Here is a 25,080-nt window from a genome sequence, read left to right as displayed (position 1 = left end):
AGATGGAGGACAGCTGCCAGAAACTGAGAGAACATCTCCTCGAGAAAGGAGAAGCCATGCTATAGGAAGTACTGATTGCACCCCTGTGAGCAGAGAAGGAATGAGTCTGTCGGGGGCCAACATAACTCGGGCCAGGGCCGAATGGTGGTGTGATGACTGGTGGGGGTGGGGACACTGACCTTTCTAGTCTCCCTCAGTGCCCTGTGAAGGCCCCAGAGCCACCCCAGTTCTTCCCATCTCCCATCTTCCTCAACCCCATCTCTTCATCCCTGTCCACCCCCCACCCACCCCTACCCACCCCCCCACCTCATCCCTGGGCAGTTCTGAGCAGACCACTCTAAAGGAAAGTGTGGTGTTTTTTGGAGCAGCAACTCTGTGCACAGAGCCATGCTTGTTTGGGGGTTTGTTTTGTTTTGGTTTGGTTTTTTAAGTAGACTTCATGCCCGGGGTAGAGCCCAATGCAGGGTTGAACTCGACCCTGAGATCAAGACCTGAGCTGAGATCAAGAGTCAGACACTTAACTGACTGAGTGACCAAGGGGGCCTGGGTTGTTGGCTTTGGAGTTGGTCCCATCAATTGTTGGTCCCATCAATCCCACTCTTTTCCCCGGACCACTTGAGAAATAGATGGAGAGCTTGGGTGCTGTGAAGGCCCCTCCTATGTTACTGCTGGGAGCTACACTGGAGGGTGGGGCAGAACGTGTAGCCTCAGGAAGTGAACTTGGCCACTGGGTCCCACCGAGAGCAACAGGAGCACTGGAAGGGCCTCCTGCATGCACAGATGGCCTGGGCCATCTGCCACATGCAGGGGGCACGAGCTGACACTCGTAAGCCAGGCATCTGGAGGAAGGGGCTGAGCTACAGGATCAGAGGGCTGGTCACCCATCTCCCAGGGGACCCATGTCCACCCTCCCCACTGAAGCTGGAGGGGAGGCCCGAGGAAGCACCGCTGTTTCTCTCAAACACTTTAGGGTCAATGTTGGCATGCTGACTGCAGAAGGGATTTTCCCTTATGCTTGGCACTTTGCAAGTGTCTTCTAATCAATTCCTCACTGGGACTGTTTGAAGTGGGTGACAGAGGGGGTAGGGAAGTACAAGAGACTGAGGGATGAGGCCTTGCAGTGGTGGCCTTGGGCCGGGCCTCTCTTCTCCGCAACCCACGATCCCCTAGGGACCAGCACACCAAGCTCGGCAGAGAGTTGTCAGAATCATCTAAATTAGGAGACATCCAGTGAGCCATGAGCTGTACCGTGTGACTCTGTGTGAGTTGCTTAGTCTTTCTGTTCTTGCTGTTCAGCTGCAAAGTAAAGCCAGCCCAAACAATCTGTGTTCACAGTTGAGAGGCCTCCAGGGCCTCTGAAGATGCATAGGCTATGTCCCTGCCCCAGCGGACAGGTCCACATCTTCCCTCTCTGGCTCCCTGCTTAACATTCTCTCATGGTGACGGGGTGCAGGGGGATGGGGTGACGATAAAGCGGGAGCACAAGGAAGTTGTTTTGTGGAGATGGAGTAGTTTGGTATCCATCCTGACTGTGGTGGTAGTTACAGCAGTCTACACTTGGGATAGAATGGCCCAGGAACACACACACACAGATGAGCACGTGTAACCCTGGGGCGATCTGAACAAGGTCTCTGGATTCAACGTCCATCTCTTGACTTTGATATTACACCATAGTTATGTAAGAAGCTAACACGAGGCGGGGGCGTGTGGGGGGGACACCAGATGAAGGGGACAGGGTACCTTTCTGTACTATTTTTTCAGTTTCTTGTGAGTCTACACTTTTTTTTTTAAATAAAAAGTGAAAAAATATTCTGCTATGGCCTCTCCTTGCCTTAGCATAAATCCAAACTGTGCCAAGGACAGCAGGCCCTGTGCGAGCTGGCCTCCCTAGAACCTCCTCCGTTGTTCTGCACGGCCTAACCCCACTGCCCTTCTCTCTGTGCTCCCAGCAAACTCCCTCCACGGGGCCTCGGGCCTTCACCTCATGTTCTCTCACCCTAAAACTTAGGCGTGAGTAACTCCTGCCTGTCAATCACGTTTCAGAAGCAACCCTCTTTCTCAGTGAGGCCTTCTGTCTCAGGTTGACCCCTTCATCTCTCCCACAGGGACCTTCCTGGTGTCCTTACAGTGCCAACCATCAGCAGACATGACCTTATTTGTTTGCTTAACTGCTGTTCACTGTGTCCTGACCGCTCTTCTACGAGAATGGAAGCTACAGAGAGCAGGAAAAATGTCCATCTTAGTCACTGGTGGATCCCCATACCTACAACGGGGATAGGTACTGCAGATGGCTAGTGAATATTTATTAATGGTAGATGGCTGGCTGGCTGGATACACCACACAAGACTGCATTTGAGCCATAGGTAAAGAAAAAAAAGTTACTTCGTGCAGAGGTTCTCCACCAGGACTCACACTGTTATTTAAACACACACATATCACCTCCCTGATTACTATAGGCCCAGACTACTCTCCTGGTCCCCCACCCCTCCATACAGTTCAAATCTCCAGTGCCCTTACTTCTTCATTGCTAAGCTTCCTAACTGCCAGCAAATCTGGCTTATAGTATAACATCTCATTTAAACTTTAGTTTGAATTCCAGGTCAGTACCAACTTCCTCCAGAGATTTGTACTATAAACTTTATTTGATATCACTTCATCTGGAGGGAATTTCAGTAAAGAGGAGTGAGGTCCATTTTGGGCACATTTCCTATGCCCATAATGTCATGCCTCTTAGAGAGTCAAGAGCAAATTTGAATCTGGTTCTGAGGACAACTTTTGGTACTTTAAAATATGTAAGACCCTTTCCAGAGCCCGGAGTTCTAGTCCCAATTCTATTGTTCCCTCCATACATTTCCCTGAGCAAATCTCTTTCCCTCCCCTAGCCATCTGTAAAGTGGCATATGAGGTCCTTTTTAGCTTTGAGTAACATAACCCTAGAAGAGGGTACAACTCTGGAGAGAATCAGAGTTTTTGAGATGAGGGCACATCCAGATTTAGAGCCTGGGATACAGCCCAAGTCCCTTAGCCACCCCCTTCCCCAGTCATTCAGTTTCCACTGTAGAAAATAGCTGTATCTCCCACCTAACTGAGCTTCCCCTCCTACCTGAGGGCTTGGCTTGGGGTGATCAGAGCTTTGTGTGGCTCTGGTAGTTTGCACAAAGGGCTCCTGAACAAGGCATTCCACTCCCTGCTTTCTGGAATATAAAGAGTAAGTGTCCTTCAGTTTAGCAGACCAGTAAGACATTAGAAGTCACTTCCTAGCTCTGGGCACAATAAAACCCCAAAGCAGGTTGCATACAGAAGCCAGGAAGCTCCCATCCCTAAAGATGTTTCGGGATGACTCAGTTGCTCACTTTAATCATCTGTCACATGGGGACACGTGGTGCCTGGGCCAGCATTCTCCAAAGTCCATCCAACTGTAGGTCCCCATAAATGGGACCAACGGTGCATTGCTGCCCTGGCCTGTGAGACACTCCCATGGGAGCAAAATAGACTGTGGCTCTCATGGAGCTGCTTAGGAGATGGTCCCTGAACCAAGTCATGTGTTTACAGTGATGTGTGGCTGCTAAATTCGTATTTGTCTTTTAAGACCCAGTTCCAGCATCTCCTGTTTTGAAAAGGCTTGCTTGACTGCCCCGTCCCCCCAGTCTTCTTCCTGTAGGTTGAGTTAGACTTCTCTTCTCGGAGCTGGTGTGGCTTCTCAGCTGATTGCTATAGGCCTATCCCCTAGTCCTCAGATGGACTCTGTACGTCACTGTGTCCCCACAGGACAGGAGCTTCTTAAGGGCCAGGACCGAGCCCACCTCACCTGTCTCTGCATCTCTGCTACCACCCCAGCACAGGTGGGGCAGAGCAAGGGCTCAGCAGTGCTGTCAAATCATTGCAGGGACTGGTTGGGAGCTCATACTTCACAGATGACAGATTTCAGGGACTGGCAATGTGGGAACCAGGAGAAGAGCCCCGGTCTCTTCTGCAGCCTCCCTTGGCCTCCTCTTCCTCCGTAGCCTTGATTCCTAGCAAACTGCATCAGGTCCCCATCACACACCAGGCTTGATGCTCATCTGCGTAGCATCCTCCATCCAGAACAGCCCTGAGCTGTGGGCAAGAATACTAATGCAGCATGCAAATGCCAGCTCAGGGAAAGAGAGCTCTGGACTGTCAATTAGCTCCCCCAAGCACCTGCTAGAGCTCCCAATCCCCTCGCTCACTAGGGGCCAGCCAGGGCAAGAAGGAACAACAGACACAGAAGTCATCTTGAAGTGCCACTGTGGTTAAAGAAATGCCTTGCAGCCTCCCGGGAAGGGAGCCTCTATATAGAGGGAGTGGAGGAGGAGGCCAGCGCGTCCTCTCAAGAAGGGGGCTCCTAGGGGCGTTCGGGAGGAGGGATGGTGTTCCTGCTTTTGGAGGTACTGCATTGCCCTTCCCTCCACCCTGCCAGCTGCAAGCCAGGCCACCTGGGTGCCAGTGTCAGTGCACATGACCCATGACCCATCGTGGTCCTCTAAGCCAAAACAAAGCTTCCTTGCAGCCCCTCTCTTCCGACCCAGGGCATCCTCAGGGAGGACCGTGAGTGGAGAGCACCCCCTCACCCCTCCTGTTCTTCCTGACACTGCTCTGCTTCCCCCTCCGCTCACTTCTTTCTCTTCCCTCCCCTCCTTTCCTTCATGGGTAATAGCATGGGCTTTGAAGACAGACAGAACTGGGTTCAAACTCTGACTCTCCAGCTATCTCCAGTTTTGTGGCCACGGGCAAATCACTTCACCTCTCTGACCTCCAATTTGCTAATGCCTAAAATGGAGAAGAGAGCAGAGACAGAGGTATTTTGAGCACTGTTTTATGGGTAGCTAAGGATTTCAGGCGACTTCCCCTGGTGCGCCTCAAGTGCTACTTGGCTTATTTCTTAAAGTGCCGAACCTAATTTTTATTCCAAAGCCCCACTCTTCTTGGGGCCAGAAATGAAATCTCAAGAAACTCACAATACTCCTGTCTCCTCGGCATTGCCCGAATATCCTTCTGGGGGCTTATGAAGCCTTGAGCAGTGGGGTATACTCGGCCTCTGCTCTGTAGCCTTTCCAGGCAGGTGGCCTCTGAGACGTCCTGGTTCCTGAGCATTCTGTGGTCCCTCTGCCATCCAGGTCATAGCTAGGGCCCCTGGCCTGCACCTAAGGTTTGCCCACTCTTTGGGGCATGGTAGGCCATGCCTCTGTTGAGTGGGGGGGGAAAGATTCCTTTCCTTGCCAGGCTCAGCTAGGAGAAACAAGTCAGGATCCTTGTCGCAGCAAAGTCACACAGACTAGTGGAGTGGACACTGTGCTGCACAGAGGACGGGCAGGGCTGGGAGGGCCACTTGGGGTTTTGTCCACTCTCCCAGACTCCACTTGGGAAAGGGGAAGGGCCTCCCTGGCCCCCAGATTCCACTGGAGTCTGGGGGCTTCATTGCTGAATGGTGCTTTGCCTGAGGTGGGTCAAGGACAAACCCAATCTCCAAGCCCCATTCTTCTAGGCCTTCTATCAGACCAGAGCCTTTGTAAGTCAAAATCTAAGAAGGTGGGTCCATTGTTTTTGTGTCATATTGCCCCAGGCAGTGAGTGCCACAGGTCTCAAGTGTGGGGCAGGTGGTCACAGGAAACAACAGAAGAAACTTCCACTGTTATCTTGTAGTTTTATGTTGCCTCCTTTCTGCAGCTCTGTCCCAGAGTCAGTCCTCAGCATGGAGGCAACCATGACTTTTCTCCCTGCTTCCTTCCTCCCTCTCTCCCTGCTCCTGGGTTTGTTTGTTTGTTTTTTTTTTTTCTTTTCTTCCTCAGGCTCCAATTGTGGCTGCAGCCGCCTAGCTGGGAAGCTGGGAGCCAGCGCTGACAGGTTCAGTGGGCCGTGTAGGGCCAGGGGCGCTCATCGCTGGCATTATTACTAATCATCACACAGCATGGCTGCTACTCCTTCCCTCCTCCCCTGCTCATTTCCTCTGGGGTCTTCAGTTTGTCGAAGCCACAGAGGGAAAACAGACCCTGTGTGCTTTTCTGCATTCCCATAGGCAGGTGGGTATGGCTGTAGCCCCTAGGCAGTGAGGGTTTGAATGGAAGCTGCAACCACCACAAGCACCAGCCAGAGGGCCAGGACCCAGGGGACCTTCGCATTTGTCCCTTGGCTCTAAGAAGTCAGACCATACCTGTGAATCCCCAGTGAATTGTAGCCTCCCAGAGAAACAGTGGTAGAAAAAATAAGTTACAGTAGAGCAGGAGGGCTTGGAGCCAGAAAGGGAGTGTGGGATCTGGAGTCAGACCATCAAGTTCAAAGCCAGCTCTACCACTTCTTGCAGTGTGACTTTGGGCAGGTCACTTAACCTCTCTGTGCTTTGGTTGCATCCTCTATAAAATGGGGGATAATGAGGATACCTACCTTACTGAAATGAGTAATGGGACCAGGAACAAACCGGCACATAGTAAAAACTCCACGGACAGTGGCTACCATTGTTAAGGCAATGGTTATATAATCTAAGGAGACTAAAGGAGGGGAGTGAACATGATAAACTCCTGCACATTTACCCAAGGAGATTATGGATCCATATTCTGCACGCACTTTAGAAATTCTGCCCTGATTTCTGTCTTCATTGCCCCAGCCATTTCAGTGTCACACAACTCTGGCAATGGCAACTGTCCAGGGCCACCCCGCCCCATCTCAGTCCTACTCTGTCCCTGACTCTACCCTCCACTACCTCCAGCCCTGTGCCTTTCTCCCCCCTGCTTCCACCCTGACCTGTGCCCTCATAGCCTGATCTAGGCCCCTGACCTTGCTGAATCCAAACACTTGCTTCTCCCAGGACTTTTGGTGGGAGCCATCCTGGCCAGAGTCATAGGCTGTTTTTCTCAGCAGCAGAGCTAGAGTAGTCATTCCCACTCATTCTTGGTGAAGTCTGGGGTGTTATCGTGAATTGCTTATCTGCCCTTTGCCCTCTCAGACTGTGAGTCCCCCAAGCAAGTGAGCATAAACTTCTGCAGCCGCAGAGATCAGCTCAGGGTGTGATGGAACAGGAGGCACTCACTAACTTGTGACTGAATGAACAAGTGAGTGAGTGAATGCAGTTTAGTGAGGAGGTTAACAAAGACCAGCACTCATTTAATCCTTACAACAGCCCTAAGAAATAGGTGCAATTATTTACACCCATTTTACAGATGTTGACACTGAAGTTCAGAAAAGTTTAAGTCAGACAGCTAAGAAATGACTGTATAAAATCCCTTAGAATCTTTCCCCCTGTAGTACGGAGTTTCTTAACTAGGCGTCCACGGATGTGCTTCATGTGGGAGAGTTGTAAACTCCATAAAATTTTATGCAAGGTGTGAGTGTGTGTGTACCCATGCATGGCTACTTTGGGGGAGAAGGTTCACAGGTTTCATTGGATATTTAAATGTTTATTTGAACATATTTAAATCTACCTCCCTCTCCACCCTTCCTCCTTCTACCCAGCCTTCCATACACCCGCAGAAAGCTTTCTGATCAATTTCACCAAGTACTTACCTTGCGCCTGGCCTAAGGAGGGCACCCATGACTTCTTAGGACACATTATGTATGTTGCTTTAGATAACTGAAAGCCAACATGCTCTGGAATGTCCTCCCCCCTCGTTGGATCTGGGTAACTTGGAAGTGCTTTGCTGCCAGTGTCTGGGCTGCGTGGGTGGCTGCACTCTGTCTGAACTCATTTCAGCCCCTGGTAGAGAGACTGTTCCAGCACTGGAGCATGAAGGGGGAACCCTTGGGGCAGTGCAGCCAGCAGGACATCAAAGACAGAGCCTGTGACCTGGCTTCCAAGAATGAGTTTTGCTCCCTGAAAGGTCACACTCAACCTTGACAGATAAGGTCATTGCCGATGCATTAAGGATGTGGCCTCAGAGAGACAATTCCCCAGCCCAGGTCCTATTCCAAGATCTTTTCTTCCTCCTGGGAAGGGGGTGAAGAAGCTGTTTACAAAAAAAGACCAGAAGGGGAAACTGAGGAATGGAGTTAGCATTTTCTGAGCCAGGACTGTTCTAGGCGAGAGGCCCCCTGCCAGGCACGTTTGTAATCATGATCACTTTCAGCCTCACCCTGCAACTGAGGCTGGCGGAATTATTCTGCTTGCAGATTGCTGAAACTGAAGCTCTCCCAGGTCAAATAACTTGCTTGAGGTCACCCAACAAACCCAGCATTTGTAACCTGATCTCCTTGACTTGAAAGCTGTATCTAACTCCCTGTCTTCTGAGGTTCTATACTCAGTTGTGACATAACTTTGTAGTTTGCAAAAGGTTCATCCTACTGGCTTTGAGCATCCCCCCCCCCCCACCCCACCTCATCCCAAACTCATCTGTCCCCTCCTCCCCACCAGTCTGGTCACAGTTTGTAATGGTAAGAGGATCTGATAGCCTTTGGTCCTAGCCTGCCAACTCCCTGAAGGCCTCTTTTTGTTCATTATATAGAATGGTGCCTAGCAGGTAGATCATGCTTAATAAGTATTTGTTGATTGAATGAATAATTAAATAAGGCCCAGAGCAAATAATAATAAAGGACATTTGTGACTGCTTTGCAGGGGAACAAAGTATTTTCCCTTTACTTTATCTGACCCAATCCTCACACCATCCTTGAAAGGACTTTGTTCGTGTTTCAGAGAGAAGTAGCCCAGGCCCAGAGGTACATTTGGTAAGAGAAGTGGGACTTGATCCCAGGGCTAAATGATGGTGCCCTTTCCCCTATCCCGCTGATCTCAGCGTGAGTGTTTGCAGAACACTTGGGATGTCCCGGGTCTGGTCGAGCCATGGTGGATGGGGGCAGGGTAGAGGGGTGCCTGCTTTGCTTTCTAAAAACTCAGGATCTATTTGAGGAGGCCAGACTTATGCATGCAGAACATTTGGGAAATGGTACAAGACAGCAGCTAGCATAGTGCTGAATTGCACATAATCAGGTGCCAACCACATTCCCTTCCTTAACTAATCTGAGTCTTTTAATACCAGATGGGGACCCTGAGAATAGACTTCCTATGAAACAGATGAAGAGCAAAGATGGAAGCCAAGGGGAAGGGCTGTGGCTGACTCATTTCTATACCCCTCTAACCCAGCACAATACCTGGCCCACAGCAACAGTGACAGTGGCAGTCCGCCCTCCGTAACTGGCCACACTGTGTGCTGGGCACCCACCAAGGGCCTTACATCACCTCCAAGCCCTCACAGCAGCACTATAAGGTAGGTACTAATGTAATCCACAGAAGGTGAAAGTAGGGTGCAGAGAAGGTACTCCTCAGGCTCCAGGTCACACAGTTAAAAAGCAGCAAAATCAAGACTTGAACCCCGATCTAGCAGCACCACCAGATCCACGCTGTTAATCTGACACTGCTGCTTCCACGGGTGGTGGGAACTTATTGAATTTCCCAGCCGGCAAGGATGAAAAGAAACAGGGGTGAGTGAGCACATGACAGTAGGGGGAGGGAACATGGGACCTGCAGGTCTCTGACCATTTCACCCCTTCTTCCCTGAACAGCCTTCCAGGAATACCCTAAGGAGTGCTACACTGGTGTTTATGTCAGAGGAAAGGGAAGGCCTTGCCTCCAGAGCTTTCTGAGGGCATGGACAGGCGCCGTGGGTGTGTATTACTCAGCTCGGGCTGCTATTACACAATGGCACAGACTGGGAGGCTTAAACAACAGAAATGTATCTTTTCACAGTTCTGGAGACTGGAAGTCCAAGATCAAGGTGCCAGCAGGGTGGGTGTCTGGTGAGAGCTCTCCCTTTGGGTTACAGATGGCTGCCTTCTGCTCCCTGTGTGCTCACAAGGCCTTTCCTTAGTCATGTGTGCAGGGGTTGGGGGAACTCTCTGATGTCTGTTCTTATAAGACATTACGGACACTAATCCCCTAGGATCAAGACCCCACCCTAGTGACCTCATTTAGCCTTAATTAGGTCCCATCTCCAAATACAACCACACTCGGGGTTAGGGCTTCAACATATGCATTTTGAGGAGACACAGACATTCAGCCCATAAGAGCGTGGATGAGGGAGGGGTAAGACCTGGACATAGGGCATGAATCAGGTCACCTTCAAGAGTAGAAGGAGCCACAGCCAGTGAAGCCCCAGCTGGACAGGGCTGGCAAGATGGCCTCGGTGAGTACATGTTGGGGACAACAGGACAAACTGCCCACGCAGTACTCTGCTCTCTGTGGCGAATCTCCAAGAGGCAGGAGCGGGTCTGCTGTCTTCTCTCTCTTCTCCCTCACACTTGACGTGCATTCCTCCCTAGACGCATTCTTTGCGAGCCTTTCCCGGGCAATGTCTGCCGCATCATACAATGCATGTGTGTGTCCATTTATCTATAGATAATGCCTACCACACAGGGCATCACCAGGAATAAGTGAGCTATTGTGCGTGTAAATATCTGGTACATGGTTGACATATGAATGAACAAATATTTGTTGAATAAATGAATCTTTACTTAGAGGAGTGTGCTTCTTCCTTTGAAGAGCTAGGACGATCTGGTAATCACCAATTTTTACTTAATAATTGGTTCGCTGAGCAAAGAAAATTCATTCATTCATTCATTCATTCACTCAGCACAGATTGACTGCACCCCTGTTAGAAATGAGGGGTTAAGTAGACAGTGAGGAGCTAAATCAGTAGTGGTCCCTGCTCCCAAGGTACTCTCTGTGCAGAGGGAGACACAGACAGGAAAGGCACAATGAGAACCAAGGAAATGAGTTTTCTGATGGGCACAAAGGCCCGAGTGCCGCAGGAACCCCTGAGGCAAGCACCAGTTCAGGGCCAGAAAGGTATTCCTGGAGCAAATGATACTTGAATTAGATGGTCCAGGATATGTGGGGTGAAAGGGGTGAGTGACATCCTAGGCAGCAGGAACGGCAAGTGCAAAGGCCCTGAAACACAACCCTAGAGGGCACCAGTGAGGTTCTGTGTGGCTGGGGCCCCACAGGGAGCACCAGAGAGCAAGGTGATTGGGAGATGAAGTCAGGTCACAAAAGGGCCTCATAATGCATGCTCCTCAGTTTGGACTTTATCTTGGTGGCTTGACTTTATTCTTACGGCTCAGAGGCAGCCAGTCGGAAACTCCTCCAGGGGTACTTTACTATCTCTGATCTGTAAAATGGAGCAATTCATCTCCACTCTGCCTCTTCATACAGTCACAGGGAAGAAGAAGAAATGCAAGAGTAGCATCCTAGTCTTCTGTAAACTCTCAAGTGTTGGTTCTCATCTGCAGGTAGTGTAGAGATGAGCAGGTGCCTGAGGGTCCAGGGGCACTAGAAGGCTGCACCACCCTCTCCCTGGCAGAGCTCTCTCCTCTGTTCCTTGAGTCCTGGCCATCCTGATGGGTCCTCTCCTGACCCGTGGCTTCAACCCCACCCCCACCCCCACCCTTCTTCTCCAGCAGGGAGCACAGGCAGGAGGCAGGGGGCCAGCCGCTACCAATCTTATTCATCAGCCAGAACTCTAGGCCTCATGGACACAGACAGATAAACCCTGGCACTTACAAGAGCTGAAGCTTTGAATCTGGTGGGACCCAGAAGAGATCTCCCCAGCTCAGGGGCCCCCAGCGTCCCCACCTGCCAACAAGAGGTGGTGATAGAGCCCTGTACTCCAAGTTCTAATCCCATATTCTGGCTAAGTCACTTCAGGCAAATCCTTTACCCTTGGTAAACCTCAGTTTCTCGCTACAGTAATGATTAGACATGACCTGTCTAACTTCACGGGGCATGGGGTGGTGTGTGTTATACACAGCACAGGGGACTGCAAATTACAGGGACAGATGTTATTAAGTACACCTTCCCTGTTGCACAGAATATGGCGTGTGTTTGGATCTGAGAAAGAATTAAGCGCTGAATAGGTAAAGGAAATTACTCAGGGTCCCTGGCCAAGACTCAGGCCACCTTTGTCCCTGAAGGGGCAGCTAATGGGCTGGAATGACAGGAAATAGCTCCTGAGGCGCCCTCTATCCTTGAGGTATGACTATATGCCTGTGCAGCTTTGAGCCTGCATAAATGTGGGTAATCGTGATGCCATTTTGCATTGCTGTGTGCACGTCTCTGTGCCTCTGTGGTCGTGTGTCTGGATCTTGTGTGGGGTCCTGAGGATGCACCTGAGTGTATTATGGGCTGAGTGTGTCTATGTGTATAACACAGTAATGTCAAAGTGGGACTTGTGGGACTGTGCCCATAGTTTTGTGTAAGTATGTGTGTTTTGGTGAGGCCATGTGTTGCGGGACCCTGTGATGTGCAAGCATAGTGTGTAGTGGAAACTGAGGCGGCTCCTGCATGGAACGAGGGTGCCTCCTCCTCAGGCTTCCAGGGAGCAGACTGCATTTCAGCACCACAGAGAGCTGAGGAGAACCCACAAGAGTGAACCCACACTTTGCCCTTTCGCATGAGACACAGATAGCCGTTGGGGTTCTGCGTGGTCTGGAGGGAAAACTCACAGCAGGGAGACTGTTTCTTAAATTCAGCCTTTACCCCCACAGCACTAACTCTCAGCCTGCCCTGTAGCTGATGGCTAAGAAATTATTGGGGGAGGGGGACGCAGGAGGAGGTAGAAGGATGAAGGAGGGACAGAAAGAAGGGAGAAATGAAAAAGAAAAGGCAAGGCCCACAGGGGCTCCTCTGCCCCTCTCCCCCAATTTTCCATCAGTAGAGGGTGGCCCTGGCCAGGAGCGGGAGGGTCCCTTCCTCCCATGACAACCCAATTGGATGTATGTTTTACATCTCTCCCTGGGTGGGGCAGACTTTCTCCCCATCCCGCGAATTCAGGTGGTGGGTTAAATAAGATTTCCCTTGAAGTCAAATGAAATAGCGGATCACACGCAGGAACACACACACGCGCGCGCGCGCGCACACACACACACACACACACACACACAGGCACACGTTCTCTCGGGGAGCAATCTGCGGCCGCCCCCTGAACCCCACCCATCAGCCAGGTGCCTACCTCGGTCTGTGCGCCCAGGGGCGCAGCCCCGGAGGGGCGCACGGCCCCGCAGGTGCGGGCGCGCAGGGCGGTGGGCAGCGGCGCGGGCAGCGGGCACCCCTCGTGGGCCCGGCCCCCCGCCCCGCCCCTCCGGGGTTACCCGCCGGCCACTCCGCGCGCCTCAGACTCGCCCGGAGCGCGGGCAGGCGGGCGGGCGGGCGCGCGGCTCCGCTCCGCGCGGTCCCTGGCTCTGTTCATTCATGATTGGTACCCGGCCCCCCGAGAGCCAGCCCGAGCGCCGGGAGGGGAGCGGAGCGTGCGGCAGCAGGGGCGGGCGAGCGCGGCTCCCGCACCGCACGCGCCGCTGGCTCGGGAGCCTTGGCCGGCGGGCGCGCCGCCCCGTGTCCGGCACCGAGCAGGCTGCGGGGCAGCGTCCTCGGCCGGTGGCGCGCGAAGCGGCCCGGCCCGGTTCCGAAGGCTCACGGGGAGCCGCTGGCCCTGTGAGTCAGTGCATGTGCGGGGCTGAAGAAGGAAAGAAAAGGCTCCCAGCGCCCCAGCCCCACGCTCGCTGAATACCAAGCTGCAGGCGAGCTGCCGGGTGCTTTTTTTTTTTTTTTTTTTCCCTCCTCCAATTCAGAGTAGAGGAGCCACACTGATTTCTTTGCAGGGGAGGGGAGGGGCCGGGCAAGGGGTCCCAAGTCGCACACAAGTCTTCGCTGCCATGGGGGCCGTCATGGGCACCTTCTCGTCTCTGCAAACCAAACAAAGGCGACCTTCTAAAGGTAAGCCACCTCCTTCTTCCTTTTGTTCCCCTGGCTGGGTTTGGGGGTGCTCCGTGCTGAGCTGGGGTGTGCCGCCTGCCTTCCTTGGCCTGGACCCTCCTCTCCATCACGAGCGAGGGCAGGTTCTTGTATCCGAAGGAGTCAGAAACCTGGCGGGAGGTTTGGTGTGAATATCCTGAACACGCACAAGGAGCCAGAGTGGGCACTGGCCCCAGGGGCGGGGGAGATACCCTGTAGGGCGCTGGGTGCCAGGACACTCCTGGAAATCTCTGGGAACAGAAGGAAGAGTCAGATTCACAGGTGGGAGGTGACTGGATTGTCTGGTTGGAATGTTGGGAAGCCCTTCCCGTTCCCATGACTGCTGGCGATTGTGCAACTGTGGGCACCCAGCAGGGGTGCTCACACATGCACACACTCCTCCTGGTAGTAGTGCTGGTGCAGACCTAGGAGTCCCTCATCCGGGAGACAGTGCTCTGTGTGCCCACCCCAATAAACCTCTGCAAGCCAAAAGGAATCAGCTGCTGCCAGGTGGTGAAACTCCCAGGGCTCATGTCCTGGTGGCTGGGGGAGTCATTAGGAGCCAGGGTGTCACGCAAGGGTGCTGTCATGCTCTGGGAACCACCAGGGTGCTGAAGGCACCGATGAGGTGTGATGGAGCAGTGAGCTTATGTCAGGGATTAGAAACTGTGAGTCCCTGCAGTCCCTCCTTCCTGGACCCTGTTCCATAGCTGCCTTTCCCCAGCTGAGACATGCCCAGTCTCCCCCGCCGGTGGGACAGGAGTCAAATGGGTCCATGTGAAGTTGGGGCAAACATATCTTGCATCACGGGAGACTGCGCAGGCCTCCTATCCAGCAGTTAGAAAGTTGGTTGTTGGAATGAAGAGACAGGATGCAGTTAGGACAGGATGCAGTTAGGAAGCAAGAAAATGATGGGTTTTGTGTTCTTTCGTTTAATGCTCAAATCCTGTTGTGAGTGGCAGAAGGGTTTCAAGTAAACTGACACTTAAACCTTCAAGTTCTACCATTGGAGCTCAGGTTCTGGCTATAGGTGGGGGTCATAGCTCCCAATCCTTAATGCTGGTTAGTGATTCGAATTGTATTAAGGTAAGGCTGGACCCCAGGGTGCTCAATGATCTGCTCTTAGGACTTGGTTGGTCTCCCCTGACTCTTTAGGCAGGTCTGTGTCTCAGAGTTCCTCATGCGTAACCTGCCTTCAAGGGGTCCAGGCATCTGGCCTAGCTCCCAGAGACATTGAGCTGGTTGAGCACTGAGCAGTGAGATCTCCGGAGGTAGATCTTAGGTGATGAAGCTGGATTGGTGTTTACATCTTAGAACACGAGTCTAAGGCCACGTGAGTTACACATCCTTTTGGCAGGGAAGGGTCTGGTTGCCTTTTTACCAGTCTTGGGCAGGACAGGTCTGCAAGCCTTGGTCCAGGACCTTGACATTCAGAGCCCTGTTTCTCACAGATCCTCAGATACCACTTGTGTGGGAACACAATTCAGCACCAAACCCCCATCATCTGTCTGACCACTGTGAGGCCCCAGAGGCCAGGGGACTGTGGGTACAAGAAACCCAGGGGTTTGTTTTAAAATATTTTCAATGACTGTGGCACTTCTGGGAGGCAGCTAGGTGTCACAGAAAGATCTTGAGCTCTGGAGTCCAGTGGGGTCTGGGTGTGCATCCCAGCTTCATCAGCGCCTCCTTCTGAGATCTCAGGCCAGCCTCATCCCTCTTAGCCTCAGTTTTCTCATCCATAACATGGGTGACAATACTACGTCCAGGCAGGAAACTGGGTGTGTGGGAAGTACAGGGAGGGAGGACCATGCTACATATACAGTGTTGGCTGAGCCACCAGGGACCCAAAGGAGACTTGTAAGAACATGAAAAAAAAAAAAAAAAAAAAAAGAAGGATGGATATGAAGTTCCTTGCACAGGGTCAGGCAAAGATTAAAAGCTCAAACATTACTGTCTACCATTCCCTTCTCCTGCACAAAATTCTAGGTCACCCCAGTGAATTCCCATTGGAGTCCCAGAGACCAGGGCTCTTTGCTCTCTCCCAGGATCCTAAGAAAGAGAAGAGGGGCACCAGCATTCGGTGAGCCCTTACTGTGTGCCTGGCACAGTTCTGGGTGCTTCTTCTGCACCTTCTTATTTAACTGTCACAACAACGCCTGTTTGAAGCTCACGGCGGGTCAAGGCTGTTGGGCAGGCCGCCATGGCAAGCCCCAGCCCTGAGTGGTCAGCCCCTCTTGCACAGAGTTCCACCACGTTGGCTGAATTGTCCCGGGCTCCAGCTGTGTATATTTCTCCCGGCATTTGCCCCCGAGCAGAGTCTTATCTTACCATCTTCCTCTGTGGAATGCTAATCAGCAGAAGACCTTTCCTGCAGAGAGAAGTGACTTAGAAACTGGCTGGGGAGGCTAGTGGTCAGGGATCACTTCCTGGCCAGTTCCCTTCCCCCCACCTTGGGACCTCAGTTTCTCCTCAGGTTCCATCCTACTCTCAAACTTGGAGGTTTTTATTGCTGATGCTCTTGCTGGAACTGCTACTATGATCTCTGAGACATCAGGCTCGGATCTAATTAGAGGCAGTAAGAAGAGGATGGTGGGGATTTTCAATTCCTGCTGGAGTCAAATCCAGGCCTACCACTCACTTGCCATGTTTGCCTCAAGTGTAAAACAGAGACAGTAGTGGTAGTTACCACTTTAAAATAGCTGTTGGGTTGTGTGAATTTCAGGGATAATGCAAGTCAAATGCTCAGCACGAGCTCTGCTATGTAGTAAGTGGTCAGCACATTTTAGCTTCTGTTCAATTTATGGCTCTAAACTGTTTGTGGCTTCCAAATGCCTCGAGTGAGGCCATCCTGGAAGTAGGCAGTGCCTCTGGGAGTCCTACCACCTTGTTTCTGGAGCCCTCTTCCAGCACTGTCCAGATAACTAGGACCCAAAACTTTAGATACACCGAGGCTGGTCCTGGTACTGAGCCTCCACTGACCTCTGCTCCGTGGCTGGTCCTGAAAACAACATAGCTTGCTGAACAAATCCCTGCGTGTTTCCAAAATATAATCTGGTAGCACGTATACATTTTTTTAAGTAGGGCAAAACCCCATGTGACTAGTGCTGAGAGAGAGACACACATAGCCCAAGCTGAGTGTTCAGGGAGAGCTTCCTGAAGGCAGCCGAAATCTGAATTCGTTTAAGAGCAGGGTCACTGACTAAAAACATTCAAATTCATTTTCTTTCTCTGTTTGGGATCTTTGTTTCTCTTTAATTAAGAATGAGGAAAGGCCACCCTGCTTTGGGGGATTCAGCTTCTGCAGCCCGGTCCTAGGTAGAATTTCTGGCTCCAGGAGTTTTGCATGTGCTTATACCAAGGACACTGCTCGGGACACTGCTTTAACAAGTAAGCGCGAAGGGTTGGGGTGTGGGGTGACCAGAGAAGGCTGATGCAGGTGCAGCTGTGGAGCCTGTGGGGGGGCAAGAGAATTTAGGCAGAACATCACTAGACCAAGGCCATCTCAGTGGAGGTATGCCTGTAAGCAAATGGGTTATCAGTCCTCCACTGCCAGAAGAAAACATTCAGAACCCTCAGCAAGGTCTGAGCTTGGGATCTCCAGAGTGCTCACTGACTAGATGAGCAAACTAAAGCCCACAGCTATGAGATGCTTTTTCTAAGTCCCTGTGGCAAGTTAGGGACAAATATGGAATCGGTTTCCTGATTCCTAGATCAGTGAACACCTTGGAGAATTTGTGGAACCGGAGGGTTCCTGATGAAGCTGGGTTTGTAGTTTTTTAATCGGGCAGCATGCTCAACCCAGAAGATCTGGGAGACCAAGGAGAGGCAGCGAGGCGTGGAGGAGCAGAAACCCTGCTGTCGCATAGCCCTTGTATCAGGGGACCTTTGGCAAATCATTTCACCTTGGAGATGCCAGTTTCCTTATGTCTAAGAGAGGCGTACTAATTTACGGAGGCGTTTGTGCTGGGTCTCCCCTGCTTCTGCATCTTTGTCCATCCTTTTAACTCTGTGTTACCCTTCTAACTCTGTGTTACCATTCCGCCATCTCCTGGTCCAATAATTATCACTCCACCCATAACCCAAGACCTCACTCAGCTATTTCCACAGTCAAGAAGGCTTCCCTGGGCCCCGGGAGGCAGTGATTTCTCTCATCTACATTCCCAAATAGTTTAAAGTATGCATTTTCATGACTTTCAAGTCATGCATTCAAGTAGGCACTGGATGGAGGTGTTAACCACACCTCCCCAACCCCCCCCCCAACCCAAAACCCCTGACTCCGGAGTGTCAGCTTCTTGCAGGGAACTTGTCTGAATCATTCCTCAAAGTCCTCAGCCTGGTTTCCTGCACATAGTAGGTACTCAATACATCTTTTCTGGAGGAAATTATGAATAATGGAATGGTCGGCCACTCTCTGTTATTTTCTAGAATTGCAGACCCTGCAGGAAAAGTTAGCTTCCGGCTGGAATTTCGGTTACCAGCCCTTTGCCTTGAATGAATTCTCTTATTTGGCCTGCTGGCTTTGAATTGGCTTTGTCCATGAAACGTACTGAATCTGTTTACCATTTAGCAAGGAGATGCTGAGAACAGTGTTCCTACTCCCCAGCTCCTGAGAGTCACAAAAGCTTGAGGAGCCCACACCCAGTGCCAGGCACAGTTCTGGGATCTCAATCCCAGAAGAAACTCAGTGGAGATCAAGGTGAACAGAAAGAGGGAAATGGAAAGTTTGAAAGATAGAAGTGAGGGACTACTGCCTAAAATGAGGAGGTTTGTCCCTGGCAAGGGACACAGTCTGGACCTCTTTGTATACCTGGAAAGGCTTTGCTCAATGAATGTTTAGTAAATGTGAAAATGAACAGTGAGTGCATATGTTGACATGTGAGTGAAAGAATGAATGATTGAATGAATGGAGGAATAAGTAAATACATGAATGAAAGGGAGCAAATGAAATATCAAATGAATGCCAGAGGGAATGATTGAAGATATGAGTACATGCATGAATGAATGTATCCATAAATTAATGAATGAGTAATGAAGTCCTCGGAAGGCTATAGTGAAAGACTGTCTTTCATGAAGAGCATTGATTGTCATGCTACCCCAACCCTGGATCTAAGCTATCCCCCATGAAAACTAGAAGGAGTCCATGGGACAGGAAGCCATGGTACAGATAATAATAAACATAGCATGTGCTTCTTAGAAAGCTAAAAATTATAAATTCAGTCAAGAAAAGCCCTGTAGTTTTTTGGGTATCAGTAGGTGTGTAGTGTTTTGGGGGAAGGCAAGAAGATGGGAAGGTATCTCTTAAGCTTTCGCTCTTTTGTTGATTGATAAAAAAAAAAAAAATCTAAAGCAAGGACTGATCCAGAATGACCTCCCTTGTATATTGAGTTCACTTTTACCTTGTCTGGGTGAGACCAAGAACCTGTGTATTTGTCTGCCCATTTATTGATTCACTAAGCAACATCTGAAGTATCCTTAAAGCATTGCTTCCCTGATATTACCTCTGCCCGAGGTCCACTCTGGCTTCCACTCACCCTTTCACCTCTACCTCCCCATTCACCTGGCAAACTCCTACACATCCTTCAAGACCTCATTCAATATCACCCACTCCCAGGCTCCTAGAGGTAGAGCACATCTCTCCCTCCCCTGTTACCTCTGCAGCTGTTGCTGCTTCTGCACGCTACAATTATGAACATTACGTGATTATGGGTTTATACATTTATCTCTCTGACTAGCTCTAAAGGAATGAGTAATATTCCAGCGTTTCTGTCAGGCCTGATATTGGGCCCAGACCTGATGGATGTTGGCTGTGTGGAGGTAAGGATGGATGGAGCAGGGCGTGTTCTTGATGGCTCCAAGTAGTGCAAGAATGCGGCAGCACAGATGAGAAATCCAGGTCTGCTCGTGGCGGGGAACACTGCAAAGTTCTGCATAATGGCCCTGGAGTTGATGTTCCCATTTATCAGGCAAGGAATGAGCAGTGTTTAGGAGAGAGAGGGGGAAAGGTGGGGCGGGGCGGGAGGGAGGCAGGGAGGGAAGGAGGGAGGGAGGGAGAGAGAGACTGTGACTGAGAGTCTTGGGACCTTCAGACAAACTTGACTTATCTTTAAATGCTTCCCCTCCCTCCAGGGAGTGTTTTAAATGGGTCACCTTTGGGGAGTAGCTGTAATCCGCTGGGATATCGCTGGTTTTCCATACACTAGCCATGGGAGCAGAACTTTGGATTAATTCTTATTATTCCAGTCCAGGCAGGAATCCTCACTGGGGCAGTGGGGGGAAATGGGAACTGCATTCCACTCAAATCAGGGGGTTAGGAACAGGGTTGCAGAATGGTTAGGACCCCTGAGTGAAAGTAAGACCTGGGTTTAAACTCTGGCTCTGTGACTCCTTAGCTGAGCCTTTCTGAGCCTCAGTTTCCCCCTCTGTAAAATGGGGACAATGACAGCATCTACCTTACAGGGATGCGTATGGGGCCAAAGAGGTAGTGAGCATTGTGCTTCACATACGATAAGATGATTTTAACAACTCGGGTTGTACTGGCTTTGCTGCTGCCTTTATCCATCTTGGAGCAGGTCCTTCCTCCTCTGTTGCTTTCTCTGCACTATGACTGAGCATTCCTTGGTGATCTGTGTCCTTCAAACTGTGGCCTCTGATTCCATCCCTCTGGGACCCAGAGCCATCACAACCCTGGCCCCTAGCATCCCGAGAAGTTTCTCTGGTAACTCCTAAGGGAAGCTGGCAGTTTTAGATGATGAAAACTTCCCAGTGGTGAGATGGGAGAATGTGGATCATCTGCCAAGGTTAATAATAATAATAGCTGATGTTGACCGCTGTTCTTTGCCAGGCACCTTACTCTGCCCTTTTCCCTGTTACTTTATTAACCTCTTCCCAGCCCTGGAGGGCAGACCCTTTTACAGTTCCCATTTTGCAGATGAGGAACTGAGGTTCTGAGAAGCAAAGTTCCTTTCCCAGGGTCACACGGCCCTTGGATAGCAGTGCCCAGTTCTGGCTAATCCTTGAGCGTGAGCTCTTAGGCACCACACCCTCTCCCTCCCCTGCTGGCCTTGCCTCAAGAAAGAGCAGCCCCAGTGGGGAATGTGGAGAGAAGGCATTCAGATACAGCCCTCATTAGCCATACCACACCACCGAGCCATCTGTAGGCCTTGAGCAAAATGCTTTTAGCCTCATCTCAAACCACCCCTGGATCCGTTTCTATTTAATCTGACACTGCAAAAGCCTAAATATGAAATGATTGGGGGCATAAGGCCAATTAGCAAATTCATTAATAGGATTAAACATTGCTCCTCTGCTCTAATCATTTATGTGAACTACATTCTTTTCCCTTTGTTGCAGCCATCATTGCCTGTCAGTGAAGGATCGAGCACATCGGTCTTCAAGTGTGTTAGATTTCCAAACCTTCCAAATCAGGGACCAGAATCAGTCAGTGTTTTCACATGGTCCAGAGAGGCAGAGAGGGGTCAGCCAGTTGATGAGTGGTCATCATTGCAGAGGAAACAAACACAGGACCTCGCTGGTGTGTTTGCTTTCTGCTCTCTCACTAATTCCTTTCTGCCCTTGGCCACATGTTGGCCTAAATCTGTATTACACATATGCATGTGGTGTGGCTATTATGGACATATACATAACCTGGATACAAAGTCTGGCCCTGCAGATTGTTAGCCATGCGGCCTCAGGCAGGCCCTTCAACTCTGTGAATCTGCCTTTCTACATCCAGACAATTGGGATATTGATAGCAATTCCCTCCAGGGTCGTTATGAGGATTAAATGCAGAATGCACGTAAGACCCCAGTGGCCAAAGGACAGCACGAACGCAGTAGTGGTGAGATATGACCATCTGGAGCTGTGCTGTTCTCAGTGTGGTCCTCAGACCAGTAGCCTTGATGCCACCTGGGAGATTGTTAGAAATTCAGCCTCAGGTCCTGGATCGTAACCTGCATTTTGCTAAGATCGCCAGGTGGCTCGTGTGCCCACGACCTAGAGCACAGATTATAGTACATATATATGTCTTTTTGTGTTTATTTATAAGTTTACATATCAAGCTGGAAGGGGCCTTTGAAGGCTCCTGGTTCGAGTGTCACTTAAGATAACAAAATGGAGTCCAGAGAGGTGGGTGGTTTGCCCACAGTCACGCAGTTGGAGTGTCCAGTCTGGGGCCTGAACCCTAGGCCTCCCCAGCCCTGCTTGTCTGCACATAAGTTGCTCTGAAGTCAGATCTCCCCAGGTTCACATGGTTTCCGTTGAGCTTTTCTTTCTTTCTTTTTAAAATAAAACAGAAGTGCCAGGCTACGTATGCCCATTAAGTTTTAATTTACTAATTTGAAATGTTATTCCAGCCAAGTGAGATCCTGAATCTTGATTCTGCCAGCCCTCACCTTAGCTATACCTCCAAGTTCTGTGTTACCAGACAGTATGACAAGGAGGGATTCTGAGTCTTCAACCAGTTGCATCTCAGACATGGGCCAGGACAGAGCGCAGGACCAAAGACCTCTCTCCACAAGGGATTTCACTGATAACGTTCAGAATCGTAGGGCAGGCTGGCAGCCGGGTTTCCTTACAAAGTGTTTGTGTGGCATTTGAACCCAGGTATGACAGAGTTAGTAGAAGTCTAATAGACAAAGGAAGAGCCTGAAGCATGGAAGTTAAATGCCTTTTCCATGGGGCATAGTAGGACCTCTCTGTTGGAAAACAAGCAATCCTACTGGCTGTTGTAGAAAGCTTTCTGCACTAAACAGTTAAGCAGGACTCATCCAGGGTCACTAGGCTTGTTTGGGGTAGAAACTGGAGGGATAGGGCAGCATTGCTTGAGAAGAGATTTGGATTTTTTAAGGGCCTGCGTGTCCCAGACCCTTCTGCATACCTAGTCTCCTTTCACTTTTACAGTAGCTCTGTGATGGTTGTGTTGTTCATCTTGCTCTGCAAATCGGGAAACTGAGGCTCATGGAGCTTCTATGATTGTCTAATGACTAAAGAGCAAGGATGTGAAGTGTGCCTTAGACAAAGGCATCCCACCACATGGTCTCCTCCTCCAACCCAAGCCACATCCAGGCCACAAGCAGGCCTCTGATGCCCAGGAAAGCCTTGAACAACTGCTTCTAGCTTCTGAGCCCCTGGGAACTGAACATGACAGCCACCGGCCTCCCCCATTGGCCCTGTCAGCTCCTCACCCATGCCCACCCTTGGCCCCAAGAGAGAGGAGGGCTGGCAGCTGGGGGAGACTTCTGGAGGCCGTGCAGCACCCAGCTGCTGTGGGGAAGCCAGTGCACTGGCATCCGTGTGGGGCTGAGGTCGCGTTTTCCCTCCATCCCTGGTACTCACCCATGTGCCACTCTCCCAGATGGCCACACTGCACACTCAGCAGGGGCCCTTCCAGAGGTTTCCCTGCTCACCCAGTGGGGACAGCAGGGGGCTCACTCCTTTTCCTTTCTCCTTTGCACCTGCCAGCACTGGGCTAGATTAGGACTCCAAGCCCTAAAGGTCCTAGGGCTAAAATGATTATATCTGCCACACTCCCATCCCCCCGCCCCTGACCCTAGCAACTGCTACTTAGACAATTCACAACTGAAACAGGAAAGTAAGTCTAAGGAAATGGAATGAAATTTGGACTTTTTTTCATGATGACTACTTTGATGATTTAAAAAAAAAGATAATACATTTTCAAAACATGTTTGCTCACAATTTTGATGCTTCTACTTTGCTGGTGCTGTAGACATCTCTTGAATGTGCCTATTGGTATTTCTGCATCGGAGTTGGAACCAGACAGGAAAAAGAAAAAAACAAAAAACAAAAAACAAAAACCAATCTGTATTGAGGACCTGCTTTGTGCCAGGCACCATGCAAGTTATTGACAAATATAACAACAACACAAATACAATTTAAAGCTCTTATAATAAGAAAAAGAATAGGAAAAAGAAATGAGATTTATATAGCACTTTTTGCCAAGTACTATTCTAAGTTCTTTTGATACATTAAACTAATTTAATCCTTACAATAACCCAATACTATGATTATCCCCATATAACACATGAAATCTCATGCTATGAGAAGTAACATTCAACTCCCCACTTGATAGATAAGGAAACTGAGGCTTTGGAGGAAGTGACTTGGCCAAGCATCCCCCAGATGGCTGGTGGAGGAGCCAGGATTCTCACCAACTCTGACTGTCTCCAAATGCAGATACATCCCTAGAGTGTGTTATAAGGAGGGGTAGGAAGGCCTGGAGTAAAGACTGAGTATAGAATCCTGTCCTGACTTTTTCAGGGGTCCCCTTTAGTCCTCCCGTTGCCTATTACATCTGCCCTCATCTTGTGCTACTCTCCCGCCATCCCTGGATCTTCCTGACCTTCCAGAGCAACCACTCTGTGCATTGGTCCACATCATATAAGCTGTATAGGAGCTAAGTCAGGTTCCCATCTGCCCCCTGAGGAAAGAAGCTGCCAGAAGGAGATTAGTTATGGAGGATACTATCTTTGCCCTCAAGGTGCTTCACTCTGGTGACCGTAATAATAATATTAACAACAAATCTATAGAGCTCCCACTATGTGCCAGACACTTTAGCGGCTTGGTTTTATTTAGGCCTTACAGCATCACCAGGAAGTCAGCATTATTACTGGACTCTTTACAGATAAGAAAACTGAAGAACAGAAAGCATAGGGAAATGTCCAATGTCTCACCAATGTCTCACCTCTTGAAAGTGGCCAAGCCAGGATTTGAACCCAGCTGATTTGACTCCAACACCTGTACCTGCCTGGTTAATCAACTAAGCTAGACTGTATCTGAGTGTCTACCTATACCACATTGCAGATTGTGTTACCCTGTGGGGGTTCATGGGAGGGAGAGACCATCTCTACCAGAGGCACAGGGCTGAAGAATCAGAGAGGATGACTGAAAAAGATGGCATTTCAGATTGATTAAAGAGCAAGGGCTTGACCCATGCAAGAATGTAGGTTAGTAGAGTTCTAGGTAAAAGGAATGGTATGAGCAACATCATTGAAGTAGATGAGAAGAAAAGAGAAGGAATAAAAATGGCAGTGAAGCACTTTTGTGACTCGGAGGAAGTCAGTAGAAAGGTTGTTATTAGAAACGTGAGAGAAGTCAGGGCACCCGGGTGGCTCAGTTGGATAAGCGTCCAACTTCAGCTCAGGTTGTGATCTCACGGTTCGTGAGTTTGAGCCCCATGTCATGCACTGTGCTGACAGCTCATAGAGTCTGGAGCTTGCTTCAGATTCTGTGTCTCCCTCTCTCTCTGCCCCTTCCTGGCTCTCTCAAAAATAAAATGTTAAAAAACATTTTGAAAGAAAGAAAGAAAGAAAGAAAGAAAGAAAGAAAGAAAGAAAGAA

The 25,080-nt window shown here is 50.2% G+C and overlaps 1 protein-coding gene across 2 annotated transcripts in view; it reads left to right on the top strand.

The window, feature by feature from the left end:
• Positions 1–25,080, top strand: part of KCNIP1 (potassium voltage-gated channel interacting protein 1) — a 342,257-nt gene that overhangs the window by 117,294 nt on the left and 199,883 nt on the right. Inside the window, exon 1 of one of the 2 annotated variants that reach the window (XM_049647793.1) lies at positions 13,485–13,708. The exons of the other annotated variant lie outside the window; for it this stretch is intronic. Within the exon in view, the coding sequence (XP_049503750.1) occupies positions 13,648–13,708 (61 nt within the window). The 5' untranslated portion in view covers positions 13,485–13,647. Of the gene's footprint in view, positions 1–13,484; positions 13,709–25,080 lie in introns of those variants that run through there. 2 annotated transcript variants of the gene reach the window in all.

This window comes from Panthera uncia, assembly GCF_023721935.1.
Source record: "Panthera uncia isolate 11264 chromosome A1 unlocalized genomic scaffold, Puncia_PCG_1.0 HiC_scaffold_17, whole genome shotgun sequence".
In the NCBI taxonomy this organism is placed as follows: Eukaryota; Metazoa; Chordata; class Mammalia; order Carnivora; family Felidae; genus Panthera; species Panthera uncia.
This window is presented reverse-complemented; position numbering and strand designations above follow the sequence as displayed.